Raw genomic sequence first — 27,686 nt, 5'->3', positions numbered from 1 at the left:
ATCTGGTCTCAATCTGCAGTTTGAAACACCCTGCCTTGGGAGGTGCGACAGGGAGGTGCGCGGGGAGAACTGCATTAAAAACAAAATTTTAATTTCTTTGTTCGGCAGCCCCCCTCTAGGGATCAGATGACCGGCCTCGCTGTCTCCGCAGTGACTCCGAGACAATCCGGACGGTCATTGGGAGAAGCCGAGGGCAGCTTAGCCACGGTCGGTTCCATTTCCCTCCAGGACGCGAGAGTCGCCATGGGAACCTGCAGCCGGGCGAGGGGCTGTCCCGGGGCTTCCCGGTTTCTAAAGAATCTCGCCGCACCCCTGCCCAGAGTTCAGACCAAGCGAAAAGTTATTTGAGAGGCCGCGGGGGCGCGGGTGGGGGGAGTCGGTGGCGGAGGCCTCGGTCGGGGCGCAGTGGTGTCTCCGAATCTCCGCGTCCCTCTCTTGCCGCCCTCGCGTCGCTGGGAGGAGTGAGGGACGCGAGGGAGTGAGCGGGAAGGGCCTGGCTGGCCTTTGCTCGGCCCTCCCCGCCGCCCGGCCTTTGAACCCGCCCTGCGCTGCTGCCCGGGCGGGTCCAGGCACTTCGCACTCGGGACCCAAAACTGCAGCCGCGCGAGCACAACCCATGGCTGCGCTGGGCTGCGCGAGGCTGAGGTGGGCGCTGCGAGGGGCCGGCCGTGGCCTCTGCCCCCATGGGGCCAGAGCCAAGGCCGCGATCCCTGCAGCCCTCCCGGTGGATAAGGCCGCTGAAGCTCCCGGAACCGGACCTGGTGACCGGCGGCGGCTACGGAGCTTAGAGGAGATTCCACGTCTAGGGCAGCTGCGCTTCTTCTTCCAGCTGTTTGCTCAAGGTTACGCCTTGAAGCTGCACAAGTTACAGGTAACCCGCGGGGGCATCGCGTCCTGGGGATGGGGGTGGGCACCGGAACAGAGAAGCTGGAGGTGAGGAGACGTTGGACAAAAAGTGAAGGCTGCAGGAACTCAGCTGGGGACCCACTGAGGCTATGGTCATAAACTGGAAATCTGTAGGGAGAATGTGCAAAGTGCAGACAGAGCCCTTGGGGCTGAGATAAACAGGACGATGAGGGGTGTGAATCAGGAGGGCACCAGCTAAGAGGGGATCTGGATGCTGGACTTGAAGTGAGCAGAGGTTGAGGGAGCTGTCTTGGGAAGAGAGTGGCAGAAGCAAGTGTGTAAGCTGACAGATGTTACAGAATCACTAGTTCCACGGTGATGTTGGCTACCACAGACTTCTTCCAAAGGAAATAACTTCAGGAGGATTATAGAAGCCTCTTGGTTATTTGCAAGGTAAATTTCCCTTCCCGGAAAACACAATGCTCCTTCTCTGGCTGTGGAAGCAAAATCACAGAAAGTAAGGAAAAGGTACTTTTTGTTATTAAGAAATCGGTCTGAGGCTGGGCGTAGTGGCTCACACCTGTAATCCTAGCACCTGGGGTCACTGGCCCAGTGGCTGCTGTCTATCCTGCAACCTTCCCTGTTGGTCTCATGTTTGTGAGACTTGGGGATGTGAAAATAAAATAATTCAAAATCTAAGCTGTTGAAACTTTAAAATCTTTTGAGCCTTAAGGGAATGTGATTATGTAATTACGGGACTCAAGTCACATAAGCAGGCTGCCGTAACCTAAGCAGCTGTAAGCTTTGTTTCTCTGATTATAGATTGGCTTTCTTCCTTATCTCTGTTGTTTTGTAAAATGTTATAAATGTCTACAGAGGGCCAAGGAAGAGCCCTTCCCTCTTCACTATTGAACTTCATTATAGATTAACTTCCTTTTACCTTTCTCATGCAAAGACTTCATGCCTATCACATTGCTTTAAGATGAAATGTTGACTATACTATTTTAAATTGGAAAGGAAAATAAGACACATGGAAAATAAAACAAATGATAACTAATTAAATTGTAACTCATAAACCAGCCTTGTAAAGAAAATGATATAATCCTATGAAACTTTGTTTCCTGCCTATATAAGCAAAGACTTAACTTTTAACTTTGGAGCACTGACCTCATTTTTCTGGAGTGTGTGTTTCCCAAATGGCTATTCCCAGCTTTTTGCTTGAATAAAATGTTTAAAACTGGATTCTGATTCTTTTGATTATTTCAGCATGACAGGGGGCAGGTCACAAAATTCTGAGAGATGGTTTTGAAATCACGTCTTGTGGACCTAGATTATTTAAGCCAGTGGTCCCCAACCTTTTTGGCACCAGTTTTGTGGAAGACAATTTTTCCACGGAGTGGGGTGGCGGGGATGGTTTTGGGATGATTCAAGTGCTTTACATTTATTGTGCACTTTATTTCTATTATTGTTACATTGTAACATATAATGAAATAACTATACAACTCACTATAATGTGGAATCACTGGGAGCCCTGAGCTTATTTTCATGCAACCAGACTGTCTCATCTGGGGGTGATAGGAGACAGTTACAGATCAGGCATTAGATTTTCAAAAGGAGTACACAACCTATATCCCTCACAGGCACAGTTCAAAATAGGGTTTGTGCTCCCATGAGAATCTAATACCAGCACTGATCTGACAGGAGGTGGAGCTCAGGTGGTAATGTGAGCCATAGGGAGCAGCTGTAAATACAGATGAAGCTTTGCCTGCCACTTACCTCCTGATGTGAGGCCTGGTTCCTAACAGGTCACAGACTGGTACTGCTCTGTGGTCCGGGGGTTGGGGACCCCTGCTTTAAGCCAAGAAAACAGACTCTTGTTAACTTCTGCTGCTTGATTTAACCTCTAGAAATGTGAGAGGCCCAGTAAATGCCTCAGGAGTGAAAACTAAGGATTTCTCAGGGGCAGATTTGCTTAGGATTATCTCTAGAGCAGTAACTACCAAAGAAATTCTAGTTGGCTTTAGGAGGAGGAAGAGAAAGCAGGTGAAAATCAGGATGTATGGCCTTTTAAAGGGGAGTCCAGGACTGGGATATAGCAGAGCCCCCTGATTTCAGTCCTTGTATCCCAAAGATGTTGGAGCACACGAACCTGGGCTGTCCTATGGGAAATACATTAGCTCTTCCCACTACATATGGCTAATGTGAGTTAATAGAGAAAAGAGTGTTGTACATCTATAAAAGTTTGATTATTTCAGGTTGACAGGGGGCAGGTCACAAAATACTGAGAGACAGTTTTGAAATCACTTCTTGTGGACCCAGATCTTTTCAGCCAGTGGTCCCCAACCTTTTTGGCAGCAGTCCTGTGGAAGACAATTTTTCTATGGACTGCAGTGGCAGGGATGGTTTTGGGATATGTTTCAGTTCCTCACTTTCTATCAGTTAGAATTTGTTGGGTTGCCACTCAAACTGGCTTAAACTATAAAGCAGCTTTATTGGCTCATAGAACTGAAAATGCCAATAGTTGAGTGTCCTTCAAGTGTGCTTTGTTCTAGAGATTCAGGAAGTCATCCAAGCTACAGCTTTGGCTGAGTGTGATGGCACATTCCTACAGTGCCCCAGCTACTCAACAGGCTGAGGCAGAAGGCTCCCTTGAGTGCAGGAGTTTGAGATCAGACTGGGAAACAGCAAGACCCCATCTCTAAATTTAAAAAGGACAGCTCTGTTTTTCTGCAGTTCTCTTGGCTCATCTGTATTTCAGGAGTTGGTTGACTGGCTTGGCGTGGGTTAATTGCCTATCCATGAACCCATGATAGTGGCCAGGAGGAGATAGACATGCGCTAGTTAGCTTACCTCTGTGCAGGTTCACCCTTAAGCTGGGATTGGGGTCCCTCCTACCCAAATCGGATATCTACCACACAAAGGGGAGGACTGAAAGGGGCTTAGGAACAGCCAAGCACAATGTCCCTTGTGCCCTCAGTTGTCAAAAACTGCATTAGCACACATAAAAGTAATAAAAATCAGCTTAGGAAAGCATTGTAGCACTCAAGGGAGTGAGGTAGGGATTAGGACATGTAAAAGTCATACTACTCCATAAATGCCAGTGCCTTTCTCTTTCCTAATAAAAATTATGTTGAACACTGGAAAAATGGAATGTACACATATGTTACATTTATATCAAATTAATTTCTTTTGAAGATACTGATCCTGAGAATGGTATCTATTCTGTAGCTCTTATTGTGGACTGCCTGGCTTGGTGACCCTCCCTGCGCCCCCCAGTGCCCAGGAGATTAATGATTTAATCCCCCCAATTCCTCCAATATCCCAAGCACTTATGTGTCATTTTATGTTATCATGTTTCTCTCCCTTTCTTTTTGTGAGACAGGGTCTCACTCTGTCACCAAGACTGGAGTGCAGTGGTGTTCATGACTCACTGCAGCCTTGACCTCCTGGGCTCCAGCCATCCTCCTGCCTCAGCCTCCCAAGTAGCTGGGACCACAGGCATGCACCACCATGCCTGCCTAATTTTTGTATTATTGGTAGAGACAGGTTTCGCTATGCCCAGGCTGGTCTCAAACTCCTGAGCTCAAGCAATTCTCCCACTTTGGCCTCCCAAAGTTCTGGGATTATAGGCATGAACCACTGTGCCTGGCCATTATGTATTATGTTTCTTATCATCACTTGTTTATATGACTTAGAAATTGGGCTGTGAAGCTGTGAGGGCTGGGCCTATGTCTTTCCTACCTCTTTCCCCCAAGTGCCAGGCACAGTCTTAGGCACAGAGGAGGTGCTGTGAGTGGTACTGAGCAGTGGATACATCAAATGGTAAACTTCTTTGTGACACTCTTCTTCCAGCTCCCTGATCTGGGTTGTTTGACATGGTATAGTGGGAAGAAAAGACCACGAGGGAGGTGGGCAGATTGAAAAAGACTGACCCTTCAGTTCTCAGTGTTTCAGGTTTCAGAAACTAAATATTGTCAACACATTCAGCATGGGCAGATTATTGGGGACTGACCCACACTGGCCGAATCCAGAGGAACAAATACGTGTTTCTGGAGTGCCCCCATGATGATTTAATGAGGAAGTGCTATGGTTTGAATGTGCTTCCTAAAGTTCATGTCTTGGAAACTTGATCTCCAATGCAAGTGTTGAGAGGTGGGACCTTTAAGAGGTGATTGGAGGCCCAGCACGGTGACTCACACCTGTAATCCCAGCACTTTGGGAGGCCGAGGCTGGCAGATCACGAGGTCAGGAGATCTAGACCATCCTGGCCAACATGGTAAAACCCCGTCTCTACTAAAAAATACAAAAATTAGCTGGGCATGGTGGCGTGAGCCTGTAGTCCCAGCTACTCAGGAGGCTGAGGCAGGAGAATCGCTTGAACCTGGGAGGCGGAGGTTGCAGTGAGCCAAGATCGTGCCACTGCACTCCAGCCTGGCGCCTGGTGACATAGCGAGACTCTATCTCAAAAAAAAAAAAAAAAAAAGCCCGTGGACGCCGCCGAAGAAGCATCGTTAGAGTCTCTCTTCTCCCTGCGATCATGTCTAAGTCAGAGTCTCCTAAAGAGCCGGAACAGCTGAGGAAGCTCTTCATTGGAGGGTTGAGCTTTGAAACAACTGATGAGAGCCTGAGGAGCCATTTTGAGCAATGGGGAACGCTCACAGACTGTGTGGTAATGAGAGATCCAAACACCAAGCGATCCAGGGGCTTTGGGTTTGTCATGTATGCAACTGCGGAGGAGGTGGATGCAGCCATGAATGCAAGGCCACACAAAGTGGATGGAAGAGTTGTGGAACCAAGGAGAGCTGTCTCAAGAGAAGATTCTCAAAGACCAGGTGCCCACTTAACTGTGAAAAAAATATTTGTTGGTGGCATTAAAGAAGACACTGAAGAACATCACCTAAGAGATTATTTTGAACAGTATGGAAAAATTGAAGTCATGACTGACAGAGGCAGTGGCAAGAAAAGGGGCTTTGCCTTTGTAACCTTTGATGACCATGACTCTGTGGATAAGATTGTCTTTCAGAAATACCATACTGTGAATGGCCACACTGAAGTTAGGAAAGCCCTGTCAAAGCAAGAGATGGCTAGTGCTTCATCCAGCCAGAGAGGTCAGAGTGGTTCTGGAAACTTTGGTGGTGGTTGTGGAGGTGGTTTCGGTGGGAACGACAACTTTGGTCATGGAGGAAACTTCAGTGGTCGTGGTGGCTTTGGTGGCAGCCATGGTGGTGGTGGATATGGTGGCAGTGGGGATGGCTGTAATGGATTTGGTAATGATGGAGGCAATTTTGGAGGTGGTGGAAGCTACAAAGATTCTGGCAGTTAAAACAATCAGTCTTCAAATTTTGGACCCATGAAGGGAGGAAACTTTGGAGGCAGAAGCTCTGGCCCCTATGGTGGTGGTGGCCAATACTTTGCCAAACCACGAAACCAAGGTGGCTATGGCAGTTCCAGTAGCAGCAGTAGCTAGGCAGTGGCGGAAGATTTTAATTAGGAAACAAAGCTTAGCAGGAGAGGAGAGCCAGAGAAGTGACAGGGAAGCTACAGGTTACAACAGATTTGTGAACTCAGCCAAGCACAGTGGTGGCAGGGCCTAGCTGCTACAAAGAAGACATGATTTAGACAAATACTCATGTGTATGGGCAAAAAACTCGAGGACTGTATTTGTGACTAATTGTATAACAGGTTATTTTAGTTTCTGTTCTGTGGAAAGTGTAAAGCATTCCAACAAAGGGTTTTAATGTAGATTTTTCCTTTTCCTTTTCCTTTTTTTTTTTTGCACCCATGCTGTTGAATGCTAAATGTAATAGTCTGATCGTGATGCTGAATAAATGTCTTTAAAAAAAAAAAAAAAAGAGGTGATTGGAATGATTCTGAATGGTTAGTTACCACGCGAGTGGTTACTGATAATAGACTATTTCAGCCCCTCCCTCCCTACCTCACACACAGGCCCTCCTACCCGTCTGCTTTCTGCCATCAGATAACAACGCAGGCAGGTCCTAACAAGATACAGTCCCCTCAACATTGGACTTTCCAGCCTCCAGAATTGTAAGAAGTAAATTGCCGGCCGGGCGCAGTGGCTCATGCTTGTAATTCTAGCATTTTGCGAGGCTGAGGCAGGCAGATCATGAGGTCAGTAGTTTGAGACCAGCCTTTCCAATATGGTGAAACCCCATTTCTACTAAAAAATGCAAAAATTAACCAGGTGTGGTCACACATGCCTATAGTCCCAGTTACTCGGGAGGCTGAGGCAGGAGAGTCACTTAAACCCGGGAGGCAGAGATTGCAGTGAGCTGAGATCGTGCCACTGCACTCCAGCCTGGGTGACAGAGTGAGACTCTGTCTCAAAAAAAAGAAAGGAAGAAAGAAAGAGAGAAAGAAAGAAAGAAATTGCTGTTCTTTGTAAATTACCCAGCCTCAGATACTCTGTTATAGCCGTACAAAACAAACTAAGACGGGAGCAGTCATGATACTCCACTGCACTAGAACCCTCTGTTCTAGTTATCTATTGCTGCATAACAAACTATCCCAAATCATGGTGACTTAAAACAACAAATATTTTTGTCATAGTCACAATTTTGTGTGTCAGGAATGTGTGCAGGGCACAGTGGAAATGACTTATCTGGGCTTCATGATGGAGTGGGCCTTCAGGTCAAATGGCCAAAGATGGAGAGGATTGCTCAAGTGAGGCCATATGTCTGGGCCTTGAGTCTGGCATTTAGCTGGCATGTCGCATTTTCTGAGAATGGAATGGCCAAGATAACTTTTCTAGTTGCGTGTTTGGTGCCTTGCCTGGTTTGGTCAGAACAGCTGGTTCTCTCTCTCTCTTCATATGACTGGATTGAGCTTCCTTACAGCATGGTGGTCTTAGAATATGGACTTCTTGCATGTGCTGGCTTCCCCAGAGTGAATGTTCCAAGAGTCAGAAAGTAGTAGTTGCAGGTGCTTAAAGCCTGGGCCTGAAAATCGGCACAGTATCATTTCCACTGTATTCCACTCATCAAAGCAGTTACAGAGCCCACTGAGATCCTGGAGACATGGACTTCACCTCTGAATGGGAGGCATGTCAAGGAGTCTGTAGCTATCTTTAATCCACTACACCCTTTTCCTAGGATTCAGGTACCTAGGGAGATAAATTATTAACTACATTACTGAATGGCATGGAAGGACCCAGAACTAAAGGAGTAGAATTGTATGGAAGAAAATTCCATCAAGACCCTGGAGAAACCCGTTTTAATGTACTTCTTGGTGCCTCTCTATTAGGCTAATTATGTCTGCCTTGGACTGTGAGTGATAAATGCTGCCAGATTCTTCCTATTTGGATTTCTTCTGGATTTTGTAAAGCCCACTCCCATTCTGTTAACACATTCTTTCTTCTGTTTGACAAATACCTTTGATTAGATAGATTTTCTTCCCCAGCGCTTGCTACCATCAGGCCTTCCAGAGATTATTGTCCAGTTACTATGACTGGACTTGAGTGTTTTTCAGGGCCATCAGCAGACATCTATAAAGTTGTCCTCGAGGCTGTAGCAGAACAGGGAACATGGCCTATAAGCCTCAGGGATGGGAAGATGAAACTCAGTATTAAGGCAAAGTATGTGTGAATTATGCCAATTTAGCAATTACATTCCCAGACTGAATCGTAGCAATTTAGCATTTACACTTACAGATAAACTGCTGTGGTCAAAGAGACATGCAAGAATATTCAAGGTAGCCTTATTTGTGGTTAGGAAAGATTAGAATGATTTAAATGCCCTGTAGTAGAGGACTAATAATAAATTATTATGGTACATCCATGTGATGAAATTTCATGCAGCCATTAAAAAGGCTAGGGACTGATCTATTAATATTTATTGCTTGCTAAGAGATGGAAAGAAAGTGTTGAAAAAGAAGATCTTTAGCTGAATTAAGTGTAACAGAGTTTTAACTGAGCAAAGAATGATTCACAAATCAGGCAGCGTCCCGAGCCAGAGTAGGCTCAGAGACTCCAGTGCAGCCACGTGGTGGAAGAAGATTTATGAACAGAAAGGGAAGGTGATGTACAGAAAATGAAAGTGAGGTACAGAAACAGCTGGATTGGTTACAGCTTTGCATTTGCCTAATTTGAACATGGTTTGAACAGTTGGCTACCTTTGATTGGCCAAAACTTGGTGATTGGCACAAGAATAGGCTACAGTCTGTATTCAACTCCATTTACCTTACAGTTTATAATGTGCAGAGAAATCTTTAGGCCAAACACAAAATATGTAAGGAGGCAGCTTTCGGCTAAACTTGAACTTGATTTAACAATTCCCCACTTTTGGTCATCTTCTCAGTTTTAGAGGACGACCATGACTTTACCCACTGATGTCACTATCACCATTGTAAATGTGTATATTTGGTCTCAGAACCCACTGGGAAATAGCAGAGCAGTGGGTTTTGTAAGGTGGGAACAGACTTCAGATTTTTTTTGGCAAAGATTAGAGTAGAGGGAAACTTCTTATGCTGGGATGTCCTGTTTACAGAAGAAAAACAAAACCTAGTCTGTTCTAGGATCTATATGTTTCCTTAAAGTCTTAGTTTGATTCTGTGCCATGGTGGTTTGCTGTACCCATATATTTTGGAACATACATTAATAACTTTGGAACATATATTAGTGACATTCATTAAAATATAACCTGAACAAGGTTAAATGTCATTTCTAATTGGACATGCTTCTCATGTAACTTAGTATGTCAAATAATCCTGTTTACCTCTATTTTGAATGCTTCAGGGACTCTCTGTAGCATCCCAAAGTTAGAGATCAAAAAAGACTTAATTTTGAAGCTGAAATTTGACTTCAGGAAGCATGGGAGTGCAGTTGTGTGATCTCGGCCCACTGCAACCTCCGCCTCCCAGGTTCAAGCAATTCTCATGCTTCAGCCTCCCAAATAGCTGGAATTACAGGTGTTCACCATCATGCCTGGCTGATTTTCTGTATTTTAGTAGAGACATGATTTTGCCATGTTGACTAGGCTGTGTAGGACTTTCCCCTTAGTTCAGTTAAAAACGGGGTCCTTGTCACACAACCAGGAAAGATTAGGCTCGTGGACACATAGAAGGGTGAGAAAAATGGAATTTATTGAGTGAAAAGGAAAAAAATTCAGCAAAGCTAGAGAGATGCCTGTTAACAGGCCCCCATCTCACAGATTGAATCCCCAGATTACCACCCCAGAATCTGAGAGGACAGGCTCCTCCCCCTGCAAACTCTCCGAGGCTCCACCCCAGTGCACGCTCCTCCCAGTGCACAGACCAGTGGGAGTTTCTTCAGGGACCTCTTTTTTCTTGGCTATCTCATTCCCCCCTCTAAAGAAGTACATCTAACTGCCATTAGAACAACTATTGGGATAAGGATGAAGATGGTTCTTAACTGCTTCCTGATGACAGGGGGCACCATTTTGGAAAAATGGCAGTCATATATCCCTCAGAGGCCTATCTAAGGGTCCCCAGCAAAACGGGCCATCGTCTGAGGCTCTGGTTGCATGACTGTTTGGAGTTTGATGGCCTGCAGGTAAGAATAGGCAAACCAGGTTATTAGAAAACATGTATCAAAATGAGAAAAGGGCAGGTGAGGGCAGCTCAAAGATCCCAAGGCCTTTTACCAGTTTGCCCAGGGAGAAGGAGGCCAAAAGCCTGACTAGTAAAAAAAAACGTTATCCTTTTGCTGGCACGTTGGGCTTCTGGGTTCTCTTCCCCTGAGCCCAATCCTGAACCAGCCAGTTTAGGGTTTAGGAAATTAACTTTCCACAGTTTGGAGGAGGCATCTGAGGGGAGTGTCCTATAGTACAGAGCCACAATTACCTATCAGTGAAGAGAGGACAGAGGAGGAAAAAAAAAGGAAGGCGCTTTTTCAAAGGGGCCCCAGGGGTTCCGGATGCAATTAAAAGGTTACAGAACGCATTTGAAAGGGTACAGACGGAAGATGAATGGCTACTCATCTAGAAAGAGGGGACCAGGTGTGTCTGGTTTCCTTCTTTTCTTAGCAAATACCTGGGGTACATGAAAGAAGGATGAGCATTCTCCTTCCTTCTTCCATCCTTGCATCCCAATGACTGTCCCAATGACTGTGACAGGGTGCTACCCATGGGTGTCAAAGCGGCTTGCACCCATGAAGCAGGAAGGGCCTATTGAATAGGAATTATTCACTCTCACCCATGTCTCTATTGCCCCTAGCGTCAGTAGCCTTGGAGCTCCATAGACCTCATTTATGCCATGGATACTAGCATGACCTTTATCCATGAAATGGGAGGCTTGGCTTAATCAGCGGGAATTAGCCATGCTCACCTTTTAACCTCTGTTATCGTTTGCCTCTGGATCCTTTAGATCCAATTTTCTTTTCTAGGGCTTTGACCTGAAGCTTTGAATTGAGTTTGGGACAAAAATGTGTCTCAGGGGGTGTTGCATGGACTCCTTATCATAAGCCAAATGCTAAAGTGAAACTGTGGAATTGAGTCCTCCTCCAACAAGGGAGAGAAAAGGATGTTTTGTGACACACCCGGATAACTGGTAGCTATAGTTATGCTTGCTAAGACTTAGGGGCGTGCTGCTTGGTTTTGGTTAGCTCCCTTGGTCTTACTTTTCCAAGAGGAAACCTCCGAGTGATGGGCATCCTACTTATTCCCATCACCTGGCAGGATTTGCAGAATAATTGCTCAGAACTAGAATATTGCCAGGCACGGTGGCTCACGCCTGTAATCCCAGCACTTTGGGAGGCTGAGGCAGATGGATCACCTGAAGTCAAAAGTTCGAGACCAGCCTGATCAACATGGAGAAACCTCGTCTCTACTAAAAATACAAAAAATTAGCTGGGTGTGGTGGCAGGCACCTCTAATCCCAGCTACTCAGGAGGCTGAGGCAGCAGAATTGCTTGAACCTGGGAGGCGGAGGTTGCGATGAGCCGAGATTGCACCATTGCACTCCAGCCTGGGCAACAAGAGTGAAACTCTGTCTCAAAAAAAAAAAACCCAACTAGAATATTGACCCAGATTTTTATATTACCCATCCCCTTTTTCTTTCTGAGCTGCAGCCAGAGATAGCTGGTTGGTTCACAGGAGCAGGCAGGGTTAGTCTAAAATATAGGCAAAAGCTTACGGACAATGAATGAGTTTAGAATTTAATTACAAATGTACGGTAAGTTTTGAAACATAATTTCTCTCTCTCCAGTCCTCATTTTTGTTAAAAGAAATCATAATAGGACTGAGTTGTTTTGCAAAATAGACTCTAGTCTTATACTTGGCCTGATTATTTGCATAAAGTACAGCAAGAATAATTATTTCTACATAGGCCTTTTAGATTGGCTTTGATGGAACTCTGTTTCACAAGGAATCTCAGATAAGACCTTTTAAAGCTGAGCGCAGCCATGGGTTTGTATCCTCAAATACCTGTGAGTTGGGTGATCCTCTCCTTTTAAGGTCCCAAGATAAAACTTGGAGCTCCTGGGCCTGTTATAAAGTGATGTTCTTTATTTACCACAGGTCAGGAACCCTGTACAGGGACTGTGTAGATGGGGGTATAAGGCCAGTTTATTTTCCTCAAGGGGCTTTTATTTTCCCCAAGGGGCTCTGCGGGTCAAGCTTGACTCCTTAAAGGGAAGCATACCTTTCCAGTCATGTAAATCTATTTTCAGTAATAGATGTATTGCATGTAAATCTATTTTCAGTAGTTTCAATTACATGTTTTAATGGTAACTCCTAGCAATTTTAATTTTTTTTTTTTTTTTTGAGATGGAGTTTCACTTTTGTTACCCAGGCTGGAGTGCAATGGCGCGATCTCGGCTCACTGCAACCTCCGCTTCCTGGGTTCAGGCAATTCTCCTGCCTCAGCCTCCTGAGTAGCTGGGATTACAGGCACGCGCCACCGTGACCAGATAATTTTTTGTATTTTTTTTTTCAGTAGAGACGGGGTTTCACCGTGTTGACCAGGATGGTCTCGATCTCTTGACCTCGTGATCCACCCGCCTCAGCCTCCCAAAGTGCTGGGATTACAGGCGTGAGCCACCGCGCCTGGACTAATTTTAATTTTAATATAAAACCTGATAAATTGTTTTGTGTGCTAGCTGTAGCTAAGGTTTGACTCCTTCCAGCATAATTAAGGGTATGGTTAATTCCTTATGTCCCCAGGCCTTACCAATTCTGAAGCAGGCAAGTCAAATAGTTCTCAAGACCCAAAAGACGGTTTAGAACCTTAAAACACTTAGCAAGCCTAGTACCTAACCTGCATAATTTAGTCCACCTATTTATACTTTGATGACATATGCTTTTTACCAATAATCTTTAAGGCTGTTTTTTTTTTTTTGAGACAGAGTCTCACTCTGTCAACCAGACTGGAGTGCAGTGGCGTGATCTTGGCTTACTGCAACCTCTGCCTCCTGGATTCAAGCAATTCTCCTGCCTCAACCTCCTGAGTAGCTGGGACTAGAGGCGAGCGCCACCATGTCCAGCTAATTTTTGTATTTTTAGCAGAGACAGGGTTTCACCATCTTGGCCAGGATGGTCTCTAGCTTTTGTCCTCGGGATCTGCCCGCCTTGGCCTCCCAAAGTGCTAGGATTACAGGTGAAGGCTGTTTTTATTTCTCAAAGATTAAAGTCATGTGAACTGAAAGATACCACAACTTTTATCTTCCCTTTTAAAAAAATATTTAATCCAAGCACTTGTCTTCCTTTAGGCCAAATTAATTAGAGCTATTTTTTTCAAGATGGAATCTCACTTTGTCGCCCGGGCTGGAGTGCAGTGGCGCCATCTCAGCTCACTGCAACCTCTGCCTCCTAGGTTCAAGCTATTCTCCTGCCTCAGTGTCCTGCCACCATGCCCGGCTAATTTTTGTATTTTTTTAGTAGAGATGGGGTTTCACCATATTGGCCAGGCTAGTCTTGGCCAGGCGGATCTTGAACTCCTGCCCTTGTGATCTGCCCACCTCGGCCTCCCAAAGTGTTGGGATTTCAGGCGTGAGCCACCGAGCCCGACCAATTAGAGCTCTTTTTACAGACATCACAACACATATATAGCTACACAGGCAGGCAGAAGAAAACCCAGTGACTGGATGGAGCCCTTTAAGAGACAGGGCTAGGAAAATATGCAGATATCAAACCAGGAAGTACTCATTCCCTAAAGCAGGATTGCAAAACACAGCCTTGCCAACTGGGTTACAGGCCACATTCCCAGGCCATAAAACAAGATGAGGGCCCGGTGCTGTGGCTCACACCTGTAATGCGAGCAATTTGGGAGGCCGAGGCGGGCAGATCATCTGAGGTCAGGAGTTCGAGACCAGCCTGACCAACATGGTGAAACCCCATCTCTACTAAAAATGCAAAAATTAGCTGGATGTGGTGGCAGGTGCCTGTAATCCCAGCTACTCGGGAGGCTGAGGCAGGAGAATTGCTTGAACCCGGGAGGCGGTTGCAGTGAACCGAGCTCGTACCATTGTATTCCAGTTTGAGGGATGAGAGCAAGACTTTGTCTCCAAAAACAAACAAACGAAAAAACCAAGATGGAGGTCTGCAGCAAAGTTGGCTAGGGACCACACAAAAGACATGCAAAGCACACCAGGTTGGCTGCAGCTTAAGATCAGCCTCACAAATGCTTTTACACAATTAAAACTCTACAGAGAATATAAACAGTGATCCTCATCACTCCAAGCCTATTAAAACTTCTTCTTTTTATTTTTTTTTAATTGAAACACAGTCTGACTCTGTCACCCAGGCTGGAGTGCAGTGGCGTGATCTCAGCTCACTGCAGCCTCAGCCTTCTGGGTTCAAGCAATTCTCCTGCCTCAGCCTCCTGAGTAGCTGGGATTACAGGTGCGTGCCACCATGCCTGGCTAAATTTTGTATTTTTAGTAGAGACAGGGTTTCATCATGTTGGTCAGGTTGGTCTCGAACTCCTGACCTTGTGATCTGCCTGCCTTGGCTTCCCAAAGTGCTGGGATTACAGGCGTGAGCCACCACGCCCGGCCTAAAATGTCTTCTAAAAGGCAAAAAAACCTCGCTTAAAAGTCAGCTCCTGACCATGTGGAGAAAAGGAAAGAAAAAAAACAGTTTTAAAATGCTTGGGGAAGAACCTCATATTCTTATACAACTGGGTTCCTTCCCGGGGCTTGGACTGAGCAGGAGTCTGGCCAGCCATGCAGGGCCCTTGGGCCATGTGTCCTAGCCCCAGCAGGGAGGGAGGGCAGCAGGGAGCCACCTCTTGCTGGTCTGCCCCAAAAAAGGAAGGCAAAGGCCATGGAAAGGTGGGCACAATTTCCTCTACCCTCAAAAGTCCAAGGGAAAAGAGGTTTAGAAGCAAGCCTCAACCTCCCAAGTAGCTAGGACCACAGGTATGCGCCACCATACCTGGCAAATTAAAAATTTTTTTTGTGGGAACAGGGGTCTCACTATGTCACCCAGGCTTGTCTCGAACTCCTAGGCTCAAGTGATCCTTCTGCCTCGGCCTCCCAAAGTGCTGGGATTACAGGTGTGCTCCACTGCACCCAGCCTGTGATAGTTAATTTTATGTCAACTTAGCTAGGCTACGACACTCAGTTGTTTGGTCAAACACCAGCCTAGAAGTTGCTGTGAAGGTAACATTAACATTAAATTGGCACGGCTGGGCACATGGCTTCCACTTGTAATTCCAGCACTTTGGAAGGCTGAGGCAGTGGATCGCTTGAGCTTAGGAGATCCAGACCAGCCTGGGCCATTTGGTGAAACCCTGTCACTACTAAAAACACAAAAATTTAGCTGGGCGTGATGGCACATGCCTGTAATCCCAGATAGTTGGGAGGCTCAGGAGTGAGAACTGCTTGAACCCGGGAGGCGGAATTTGTCGTGAGCCGATATTGCGCCACTGCACTCCAGCCTGGGAGACAGAGCACGACTCCGTCTCAACAAACAAACAGACCTGTGAAATTGGCAGACTTTGAGAAAAGCAGATTACCCTCCATAATGTAGATGGGCCTCGTTCAAGCAATGGAAGGCCTTGTGCAAAAAGATGACGTCCCCAGAAGGGGAATGAATCTGCCTCCAGACCACCTTCAGATTCAAGATCGCAATATTGACTTCTGTTGGAATTTCCAGCCTGCCAGCCTGCACTGCAGACTTTATACTTGCCAATCTCCATGATCACATGAGCCAATTCTGTAAAATAAATCTCTCCCTATATACATATATCCCACTGTTTTTTTTTTTTTTTTCTGGAGACTCCTTTATATATCCATGAAATTACATCAGTCCACTGTTCAATCTGAGAGTTTCTTCCAAATCCAGTTAAATTAATTTTTGGACCATACCCATGGGCATTTCTCGGTGCCCCAGTGACTTGTGCCCAGTGTCGGAAAAGGCTGAACACATTTGACAGCTGTGGTTGCCATCAAGTCCCCAGCACATCTCGACCAGTGCCTAAAGCCTCTGGTCCTCCTTAGAGAAGGAGGGACTTGGGCTTCTGCCCTGGGCTTGTTCATCTTGACGGGGGGTAAGATCTTTCTAAAACACAGACAGATGACTGCAATGCAAGTTGTGGCGTACCCCCATTGCTGAGAAATCCCTGCTAGACAGCAACCGAAGGGTTTTATATTCCATATCTCTTTTCTGAGAGAGGACAAGGCACAAAGTCCGTTATCTCAGAATCCAGGAGATAATGAGAAGCTGTGTCATGATGCCTCCGAGGGAGATGGGGAGGCCAGTAAGGAATGGGAGGGGCCTCCCATTCTTCAGTGTTCCAGGAGGATCACAGGGCAGTCAGCCTTCAAGGCTCAGGGAAGGCTGGGTCCAACCTTTGTGTATATGGATACATGCAAAGTCTTAAGGGTGCTATGGCAAAGTTACGTAGCCTGGTAATGCTGAGCTAAACTAGAACAAAATCTGTGGCCAAGCAATCCCTGATTCCTCAACTGGTACTGCCAGCTGGGATAACTGAGTTGAGATAAAAAAAAAAACACATGGCTGGCTGGGGACCGTGGCTCACGCCTGGAATCTCAGTACTTTGGGAGGCTGAGGTGGGTGGATCGCCTGAGGTCAGGAGTTTTGAGACCAGCCTGGTCAACATGGCGAAACCCCGTCTCTGCTAAAAATAGTAGAGCTGGGTGTGGTGGCACGCGCCTGTAATCCCAGCTACTTGGGGGGTTGAGGGAGAAGAATTGCTTGAACCTGGGAGGTGGAGGTTGCAGTGAACTGAGATCATGCCATTGCACTCCAGCCTGGGCGACGGAGTGAGACTCCATCTCAAAAAAAAAATTAAAAATAATTAAAAATAAGACACTCTGAATTGGCCAGGGGCAGTGGCTCACAGAAAAATTTAAAAGAAATAAAAAAAATAAATAAAAACACACGACCGTGAGACAGGCACTTTCTTTTCCTGTAAAAATTATCTTTAAAAAAAATCACATAAACCATCTGATCTTTGACAAACCTGAGAAAAACAAGCAATGGGGAAAGGACTCCCTGTTTAATAAATGGTGTTGGGAAAACTGGCTAGCCATGTGCAGAAAGCAGAAACTGGACCCCTTCCTGACACCTTACACTAAAATTAACTCCAGATGGATTAAAGACTTAAACATAAGACCCAACACCATAAAAACCCTAGAAGAAAACCTAGGCAAAACCATTCAGGACATAGGCATAGGCAAGGATTTCATGACCAAAACACCAAAAGCATTGGCAACAAAAGCCAAAATAGACAAATGGGACCTAATCAAACTCCACAGCTTCTGCACAGCAAAAGAAACAGTCGTTAGAGTGAATAGGTAACTAACAGAAAGGGAAAAAATTTTTGCAATCTACCCATCTGACAAAGGGCTAATATCCAGAATCTACAAAGAACTAAAACAGATTTACAAGAAAAAACAAGCCCATTCAAAAGTGGGCAAAGGATATGAACAGATACTTTACAAAAGAAGACATACATGAGGCCAACAAACTTATGAAAAAATGCTCATCATCACTGGTCATTAGAGAAATGCAAATCAAAACTACATTGAGATACCATCTCACGCCAGTTAGAATGGTGATCATTAAAAAATCTGGAGACAACAGATGCTGGAGAGGATGTGGAGAAATAGGAACACTTTTACACTGTTGGTGGGAGTGTAAATTAGTTCAACCATTGTGGAAGATAGTGTGGCGATTCCTCAAGGACCTAGAAATAGAAATTCCATTTGACCCAGCAATCCCATTACTGGGTTTATAGCCAAAGGATTATAAATCGTTCTACTATAAGGGCACATGCACACGAATGTTCATTGCAACACTGTTTACAATAGCAAAGACCTGGAACCAACCCAAAGCCCATCGATGATAGACTGGACAGGGAAAATGTGGCACATATACACCATGGAATATTATGCAGCCATAAAAAATGATGAGTTCGTGTCCTTTGCAGGGACATGGATGAACCTGGAAACCATCATTCTCAGCAAACTGACACAAGAACAAAAAATCAAACACCGCATGTTCTCACTCATAGGTGGGTGTTGAACAATGAGAACACACGGACACAGGGAGGGGAGCATCACACACTGGGGTCTGTTGGGGGGAAATAGGGGAGGGACAGTGTAGGGTGGGGAGTTGGGGAGAGATAGCATGAGGAGAAATGCCAGATATAGGTGATGGGGAGGAAGGCAGCAAATCACACTGCCATGTGTGTACCTATGCAACAATCTTGCATGTTCTTCACATGTATGCCAAAACCTAAAATGCAATTAAAAAAAAAAGAAAAGAAAAGCACATAAATCTGAGTTACAATTACATACTAATTTTGTGGCTACATACCACATTTAATAGAAAATGCTATTTAAAATTGAAATAATTTACAGAAGTAATATATGCATATTTTAGAGAAATAAGAAAATATAAAGAAACAAAAAGAAGAAAATCCAAATCTTCCATAATCCCTACACCTACCACATAGCACAATACCTTGTACCCATAAGTGTTTAATAAGCGTTTGTGAAATGAATACGGAAATACACCCATGATCTTGTTCTAAGCAGGTAGGCATTGTCTGTTTTCCCCATATGTCATCTACATATATGTTTTCTAAAATAAAAGCGTACCATATTCTCTCTCTTGTAACTTGCCACTTTACTGAAAAAAAAATATGAATATCTTTATCAATAAACACACTTCTATAACAATTTTTAGGCTGGGCGCGGTGGCTCACGCCTATAATCCCAGCACTTTGGGAGGCCAAGGCGAGTGGATCACAAGGTCAAGAGATCGAGACCATCCTGGTCAACATGGTGAAACCCCGTCTCTACTAAAAATACAAAAATTAGCTGGGCATGGTGGCATGTGCCTGTAGTCCCAGCTACTCGGGAGGCTGAGGCAGGATAATTGTTTGAACTCAGGAGGCAGAGGTTGCGGTGAGCCGAGATCGTGCCATTGCACTCTAGCCTGGGTAACAAGAGCGAAACTCTATCTCAAAACAAACAAACAAACAAAAAACAATATTTAATGGCTGAAAGTGTTTCATTGGATGGCTACATCAGAATTTACTGAATCTTGTTGTTATACATTTAGATTTTTTATGTATAAGCTTTGATTAATATTAATATATCTAGCACTAAATGTTTGTGTACATTCTCAATTATTTACTTAGAATAAAACTCCTAAAACGGAACTATTGTGATAAAGGATTTTGTTCAGATCTTTGATATGTAGCAACTGCCAAATTGTCCTCCAGAAAAGTTACAAAGGCAATAGTTTTGCATGACAAAGGTCATTCTAAAAAACAAAAACAGGGCCACACGCAGTGGCTCACGCCTGTAATCTCAGCACTTTGGGAGGCTGAGGTGAGCAGATTACTTGAGGTCAGAAGTTCAAGACCAGCCTGGCCACATGGTGAAACGCTCTACTAAAATACAAAAAAATTAGCTAGGCGTGGTGGTGTGTGCCTGTAATCCTAGCTACTCAGGAGCCTGAGGCAGGAGAATCACTTGAATCTGGGAGATGGAGGTTGCAGTGAGCTGAGATGGCGCCACTGCACTCCAGCCTGGGCGACAGAGTGGGACTCCATCTGAAAAAACAAAAACAACAACAACAACAAAAAACCCAGGAACAGTTGAAAAGTTTTTGTTTTACAAAAACTTTTTTTTATTTTTGCAAATAGAATATGCAAAACATATATCACAAAGACATACCATTTTCAACCATGATATTTGCAAAAACAATCTCTGCAAATATCATAGTTGAAAATGGTATTTCTTCATGACATATATTCTCCGTGTCCTTATTTGTAAGACTGAACCTATTTTCTGCATGGATTTACTATTTATATTCCTTTTTTGGTAAATTCCCTATTTTTGTTTTTACGTCTATTTTTCTAATGGGTGTTTGAATTGTGTATTTATCCATATTTTCTTGTCTTTTTGTAGTTTCTTTTAAACTACCCCATCTGGGATTAATTTCCGGGTATGATGTGAGGTCCACAAGGCAGGCGCCTGACCAAGGGGTCACGTGAGGAGCAGGAACGGAGCTTGCGCTTGGCTTGCCAGGCCCTGGGCTGTGGCTGGGGCTGGGGCTGCAGCTGCATCTGCCTCAAGCCAGCATTTTTTTCCCTAATTTTTACTTAAGGCATTCTTTAGGCCAGCGATGACCCCGGATGTGGGTCTAACTAGATTTGCTCTAATAATCAACTAGTCGCTTTAATGACATTTGTTGACTTATTCATTTCCTCTTATTTAAGACTAGGCTAAGATGTGAAGAAACAGAACTACCTGCTTTCTTACCCCATGCTCTTTCTATCTGCTGATTAATCATTTACTTCCTATAAGGTCTTTTCTATTTCTTGTTCATTCATAGAGCTTTGGTTCTCAGGATGCATGCATTTCTGCTGCTTTTTGGAACGTTATTCTAGCAGCTTGTCAAAGGTAAGGAAGTCCTCACTCTTCCAGAAGGCTACTTACTACCAGCTTGGTGCTGGGAGAAAAATAGTACTCTGTTTCCTGTAGAAAAGAGAGACTGCTGATGTTTTCATCAGAGGGCAAATAAACAAGAATAAACCAGCCTCTGCTCCCTTGTCTAAGAATTGATACTGTTATTTTCTTTTTTCTCTCTTTTTAAGCCATTCTAGTGGTTGAGAGTGGCTTTGGTTTGCATTTCCTTAATGACCAATGATATTGAACATCTTTTCATGTGCAAATAGAATGTGCAGAACATACATCGCAAAGACATACCATTTTCAACTATGATATTTGCAAAATATTCGTTGTATATATTCGTTGGAGAAATGTCTATTCAAGTTCTTTGCTTATTTATTTGTTTATTTAGAGATAGAGTCTCACTCTGCCACCCAGGCTGGAGTGCAGTGGTGTGATCTTGGCTCACTGAAACCTCTGCCTCTTGGGTTCAAGTGATTCTCATGCCTCAGCCTCCCAAGTAGCTAGGATTGCAAGTGCGCCACCACCCCTGGCTAATTTTTGTATTTTTAGTAGAGACAGGGTTTTGCCATATTGGCCAGGCTGATCTTGAACTGCTGGTCTCAAACTCCTGGACTCAAGTGATCTGCCCGCCTCGGCCTCCCAAAGTGCTGGAATTACAGGCGTGAGCCACCATGCTCAGCCATTCTTTGCTTATTTTAAAACTGAGTTTGTCTTTTTGTTGTTGGGTTGTAACAGTTCTTTGTATGCTCTGGATATTAAATGCTTATCAGATATATGATTTGCAAATATTTTCTCTCATTCTGTAAGTTGTCTTTTCACATTCTTGATAACATCCTTTGATGCACAAAAGTTTTTAATTTTTTTTTTTTTTTGAGACGGAGCTTTACTCTGTCACCCAGGCTGGAGTGCAGTGGTGCAATCTCAGCTCACTGCAGCCTCTGCTTCCTGGGTTCAAGTGATTCTCCTGCCTCAGCCTCTTAAGTAGCTGGGACTACAGGCATGTGCCACCATGCCTGGCTAATTTTTGTATTTTTAGTAGAGATGGGGTTTCACCATGTTGGCCAGGCTAGTCTCAAACCCCTGACCTCAAGTTATCCACCTGCCTCAGCCTCCCAAAGTGCTGGGATTACAGGTGTGAGCCATCACGCCTGGCCAAAAGTTTTTAATTTTTATGAAGTACTATTTATCTATTTAAAAAAAAAACAAAACTGCTCATGCCTTTGTTATCAAATCTAAGAATTCATTGCCACATCCAGGGTCATAAGGATTTACCCTTCTATTTTATTCAAAGAGTTTTATAGTCTTAGTTCTTCTCTTTAGGTTGTTGATCCATTTTGAGTCGATTTTTGTATATGGAGTGAGGTAGGGGGTCCAACTTCATTATTTTGCATTTAGTTGTCCAGTGGTCCCAGTACCATTTATTGAAAAGACATTCTTTCAGCATTGAATGGTCTGTGCACCCTTATCAAAAAATCAGTTGACTATAGATGTTCCAGTGTATTTCTGAATTCTCAACTGTATTCCATTGGTCTATATGTCTACACTTATGCCAGTGGCATACTGTTTTGATTATTGCAGCTTTGTAGTAAGTTTTGAAATCAGAAAGTGAGAATGTTCCAACACTGTTTCCTTTTTTAATATTATCTTGGCTATTTAGGGCCCCTTGCAGTTCCATATTAATTTTAGGATCAGGTTTTCCATTTCTGCAAAAATGCTCTGCAATTTTGATAGGGAATGCATTCAATTTGTAGCTTGCTTTGGGGAGCACTGCCATTTTAACAGTATTAAGTCAGCCAGTCCATGAACATGGATAACTTTCCACTTATTTAGGTCTTTAATTTCCTTCAACAGTGTGTGGTAGTTTTCAGTGTTTAAGTGTTTCACCTCCTTGGTTAAGTGTATTCCTAGATATTTTATCCTTTTGGATACTATCTATTAGTCTGTTTGGGCTGCCATAACAAAATACCACAGGCTGGTTGGCTTAAACAACAGAAATGTATTTTCTCACAGTTCTAGAGGCTAGAAGTCAGAGATCAGGGTGCCAGCGACTGGTTTCTGACGAGGGGTCTCTTCCTGGCTTGCAGATGGCTGCCTTCTCCCTGTGCCCTAGAGGGCAAGCTCTCTGGAGTCTCTTATTATAAGGATACTAATTCTATCAGATCAAGACCCCACCCTTATGACCTCATCTAACCTTAATTACTTCCTTAGAGGCCCCATCAACAAATGTAGCAACATGGGGGTTAGGGTTTCAACATAAGAATTTGAGGGGGGTGCAGACATTCAGTCCATAACAGAGGTTATTATACATGGAATTATTTTCTTTTTTTCACAGTAAATGGAATTATTTTCTTAATTTCCTTTCAGGTTGTTCTTCCAGGTTCTTAAAACTTCAGAGGAGCTACTGTTAACCAGTTTTCTACGGATCCTCTTCCCTACTCCCTTTCTGTGTCCGTATCTGTCTCTGTCTCTCTTATGTTCTTTGCATTGTCTGCACCGTGTTTCTTTCTGCTGGATTCATTAACAGCTGTTAAGTATGTACTGAGTGTCTTACTAATGTGCTTAGCAGTGTGTCAAAAAATCTAGGATGTCATAAAGAAGTATGACATGGTTTCTGCCCTTGAGGAGTTTCAACTTAGTTGAAGAGACAAGACATCCACAAATTAATTAGAAAACAACTTAGGAACATATGAAATCAAATTCTCAACTGTCTGGCTCATGCACTAGGATATAAACTCTTTAAAACAGTCTTTGATGCTGTGCTTACTGCTGTATCCCTAGCCCCTTCAACAGTATAGGAGCAACAGGACATGAGCTTGATAAATGAATGTTGAATGAATTCAATACTCTCCCGATTTAGAGTTTCTCGTCGGGCGGGGCTAACCCTCCCATTCATCCTGAAAGATGATCTCTGTTCTGCAAAGTGGCTCTTAGACAGGACCCATCTGAGAATGCTGGGGCTTTCCAACTGGCTCAGGTTACCATCTGTTGGTGGGATCACAGACACAGCACGCATCTCTCAGCAAATGTCCTGCTGTCTTTCTAAAATAACTTCTTACATAAGTAGCTCCTTGTTAAGTTCCACCAAGTAAACTAACTGAGGAGCATGAAGGAAGAAGGCATGGCGTAGGTAAAAGGAAAAATGTCCCAGAAACCTCCATACCGACAGCCAGGAAGTGGTCTCATTGGCTTTGGATTCCAGGGAAGAAGCTGGTATTATTTATTTACTTTTAAAATATAACTTTTTTTCCTCCTGATTCTAAGAACATGGAAAAAAATTTGAAAAGTAAATCACAGTTTAGAGAAGAAAGTAAGTTAATTTGTAAAGCACTGTTTACCACCATTGAGATAACTGCTGTTCAGATTTTTATTAAAATGTTATATGTGAGTTTACTTGAACTTAACAGAAGGATAAGAAACCAAACTTAGATAAATATTTCTTCAAAATGGTGTATTTTTTTTTTTAAAACAGGTCTTCTAAAATTAAAGAATTAAGAGATATAGTAAGAGGCTGGTTTTATTGCAGTAGTTCTCAATCTGGGGTGATTTCGTCGCCCGGGGACATTTTGGAAATGTCTGGAGACATTTGTGGTAGTCACAACTCAGAGGGGGTGCGAAACTCGTGGGGAGAGGCCAGGAATGCTGCTAGACACCTGGCAATGCACACGACAGTCGTCCACAACATAGAATTATCCACTCCGAGTATTAACAGTCCCACAGTTGATGATCCCTGGGTTACTGGGTTTTACTGGGTTATTGCACAGTATTGTGGGGTTTTTCTGTTTTTTTTTTGTTTTTTTTTGTTTTTTTTTTTGAGATGGAGTCTCACTCTGTCATCCAGGCTGGAGTGCAGTGGCATGATCTTGGTTCACTGCAACCTCCACTTCCTGGGTTCAAGCGATTCTCCTGCCTCAGCCTCCCGAGTAGCTGGGACTACAGGTGCACACTACCATGCCTGGCTAATTTTTGTATTTTTAGTAGAGACAGGGTTTCTCCATGTTGGTCAGGTTGGTCTTGAACTCCTGACGTCGTGATCTGCCTGCCTCGGCCTCCCAAAGTGCTGGGAGTATTGTGGTTTTAAAATAGTACACACTGTTCAAGGGCCTAAGTTTGTGTACAATTAGTAGGATATAGTCGTTTTTTCTGGGATCTGAGGAGTAAGTGGTTCAAAGCATGGCCTTCAGCCAGGTGTTTGGATTTTGAACCCTGGCTCTGCCACTTACTGGTAAAGTGACCTTGAGCAACTTCTTTGGGCCTCAGTTTCCTCATTTGCAAAATTGTGGTAATGCTAAATCTACCCCAAAAAAGCTGTAGTGAGGATCAAATGAACTTATATAAGTAAAATGCTTGGAACAGTATCTGGTTTATGGTCAGCTCTGTGGAAACATGTGCAATTATTATTATTAATGTCTCTTTTTTTTTCTTTTTTGAGACGGAGTCTCGCACTGTCACCCAGGCTGTAGTACAGTGGCGTGATCTTGGCTCATTGCAATCTCCGCCTCCTGGATTCAAATAATTCTCCTGCCTCAGCCTCCAGAGTGGCTGGGTCTACAGGCGTGCACCACCACGCCCAGCTAATTTTTTTGTATTTTTAGTAGATACACGGTTTCACCATGTTGGCAAGGATGGTCTTGATCTCCTGACCTCATGATCTGCCTGCCTCAGCCTCCCAAAGTGCTGGGATTACAGGTGTGAGCCACCACGCCCAGCCTTATTATTAATGTCTTAAATAAACTGGAAACAAATTAAGCCTACTTTTAGGATAAGTCTCCCACGGGATTTAATAGAGGAAAATAGTGTATGTAAAGTATTTTTTAAAAAGGAAATTTTAAGGGAAAAAAACAAAAACTCATAGGAAAATGATTATGGCTAGGGGCACTTATAAATCTAAGGAATATTTACATGAATTCAGAGGCTTAGCAAGGTTTCCCTGACTTCTGGAACTATCTGATCAATGGCAGGGGACTTACTGTTTCAGAAAACATTTTTTTGTACCTTTAGATTTTAAAAGTTTGAATAGGTAATACGTTATCATAGTTCAAAACTCAAACAATAGAACATAATATACACTAAGCAGTCAGACTCCCTCCACTGTTCCCCGATCCTCCCATAGTAATCACTTTATTTATTTAGAGACAGAGTCTCACTCTGTCACCTAGGCTGGAGTGCAGTGGGTGCAGTAATGGCTCAATGCATCTTTGACCTCCTAGGTTCAAGTGATCCTCTCACCTCAGCCTCTGAGTAACTGGGATCACTGCCACAGACGGCCATGCTCAGCTAATTTTTTTTTTTTTTTTTTTTTTTGTTTGTAGAGACAGGGTTTCGCCTTGTTGCCAAGGCTAATCTCAAACTCCTCAGGTCATGCAATCCTCCTGCCTTGGCCTCCCAAAGTGCTGGGATTATAGGGGTGAGCCACCATGCTTGGCACAGTAGCCACTTCAACATGTTTCTTATGTATCCATTCAGTATTTTTCTCTAAAAGCAAATACAAATACCGTATATTCTTATTTAGACCCCCTTTCTTAGGCAAAAAATATATACTTTATACTTTTTCACATAACAATCTATCTTGGATATCTTTCCATATTAGTACACAAGGAATTTCTTCATCCCTTTTTAAGGTGACATAGTATTTCATTATGTGGATGTCCCATGCTTTGTTTAGAAATTTGCTTGTACTTTTTATAAATATTAACAAATCACCCTCCAAGTAGGGATGTGTTGTTTTAGAGTCCTACCAGCAGTATATTTTCCTTCTGAGAAAATAGGCATATTCACTTTACCATGATCATGACAGGCATGATCAGCTGTTCAAAATTAGAACACACTGGCAGGTGTTCCTGGGAGGTAGAAATGGGAAACCGGTATAAATGGATGGTGGGGGTTTGTCAAGGCTGTCTTCCCAGGAATGGGCAGAATCAGCCATCGGTTCAGGGTGAAGTCTGGGAAATGGGTGATATATTGGATGCAATCATGTTGCACTGGTCCTAGGAGAATCGGGTTTTTTTTTTTTTTTGAGACAGAGTCTTGCACTGCTGCCTGTGCTGGAGTGTAGTGGTGTGATCTCGGCTCACTGCAACCTCTGCCTCCTGGGTTCAAGTGCTTCTCCTGCCTGAGCCTTCCAAGTAGCTGAGATTGCAGGTGCCCACCACCACGCCAAACTCATTTTTTGTATTTTTAGTAGAGATGGGGTTTTACCATGTTGGCCAGGCTGGTCTCGAACTCCTCACCTTGTAATTCACCTGCCTCGGCCTCCCAAAGTGCTGGGATTACAGGCGTGAGAGAATCCAGTTTTTAACACCAATAGTAAGACCCAGTAATATTGGAGCTTTTTTGGACTATGGGTTGGGTGAAGTTTCCTTCTATAATTTGAATGATAGATTTCATCTCTATAATTGTAATGTCCCTTTTATAGAAGCCCTTTGGCCTAATTTCTATACTGGAACCAATTCTGATCCTCTTAAAAGCTCTTCAGTAACAGATTAGGAAAGGTGACATGCCCAGGAACCCACTATGTTTCATCTTCGTTCAGTTTGTAGGTGTGACTTGCCTAGGAAATTTAGTCTCAGGATTTGTGGGTTATTTAAAATTTTTACCCCCAAAACATGTTTCTTTTCCCTCTCATTTTCAGCAACTATAAGAATATTATAGCAATGTCAGTTTCATAGAGGTTATGGATATCAATTGTCAAGTGGTTTAGAAATTCTAAGATAAAATACTTGAGGATTATATTATATAACATAACCAGTAAATTTTTTATTTCTTTTTTTTGTCATGTTCTTATATTTCAAAGACAAAATCATATGGAAGCTCAGGAAACTCATGGGAAATAAACAAAAATCATACCAGGTGGCTTACTTACTTCATATTTGGACCCTGACTTTCTCATCCAACTTCTTGGTTTGCCTGCTGTTTCTCATCAGGCTTCTTTTATCTTGTTGATTACACAAGGCATTCATCATCTCATGGAGAGCAA

At 43.7% G+C, this 27,686-nt stretch overlaps 1 protein-coding gene and 1 pseudogene across 4 annotated transcripts in view; both read left to right on the top strand.

Moving 5' to 3' along the window:
* The first annotated feature begins 578 nt into the window (after positions 1–578).
* Positions 579–27,686, top strand: part of CYP27A1 (cytochrome P450 family 27 subfamily A member 1) — a 33,442-nt gene continuing 6,334 nt past the window's right edge. The window contains exon 1 of one of the 4 annotated variants that reach the window (XM_012446311.2): positions 579–871. In XM_012446311.2, coding sequence (XP_012301734.2) covers positions 617–871 — 255 coding nt within the window. In that variant the 5' untranslated portion in view covers positions 579–616. Of the gene's footprint in view, positions 872–23,782; positions 23,924–23,947; positions 24,021–27,686 lie in introns of those variants that run through there. The other 3 variants (XM_064372973.1, XM_012446312.2, XM_064372974.1) reach the window with 3 other exon arrangements.
* On the top strand, positions 5,319–6,578 carry LOC135273610 (heterogeneous nuclear ribonucleoprotein A1-like; annotated as a pseudogene).

This window comes from Aotus nancymaae, unplaced genomic scaffold, assembly GCF_030222135.1.
Source record: "Aotus nancymaae isolate 86718 unplaced genomic scaffold, 86718_ANA_hifiasm-v0.15.2.pri h1tg000008l, whole genome shotgun sequence".
Lineage (NCBI taxonomy): Eukaryota > Metazoa > Chordata > Mammalia > Primates > Aotidae > Aotus > Aotus nancymaae.
Note: the sequence above shows the minus strand (reverse complement) of the source record. Positions and strands in the feature narration are given on the sequence as shown.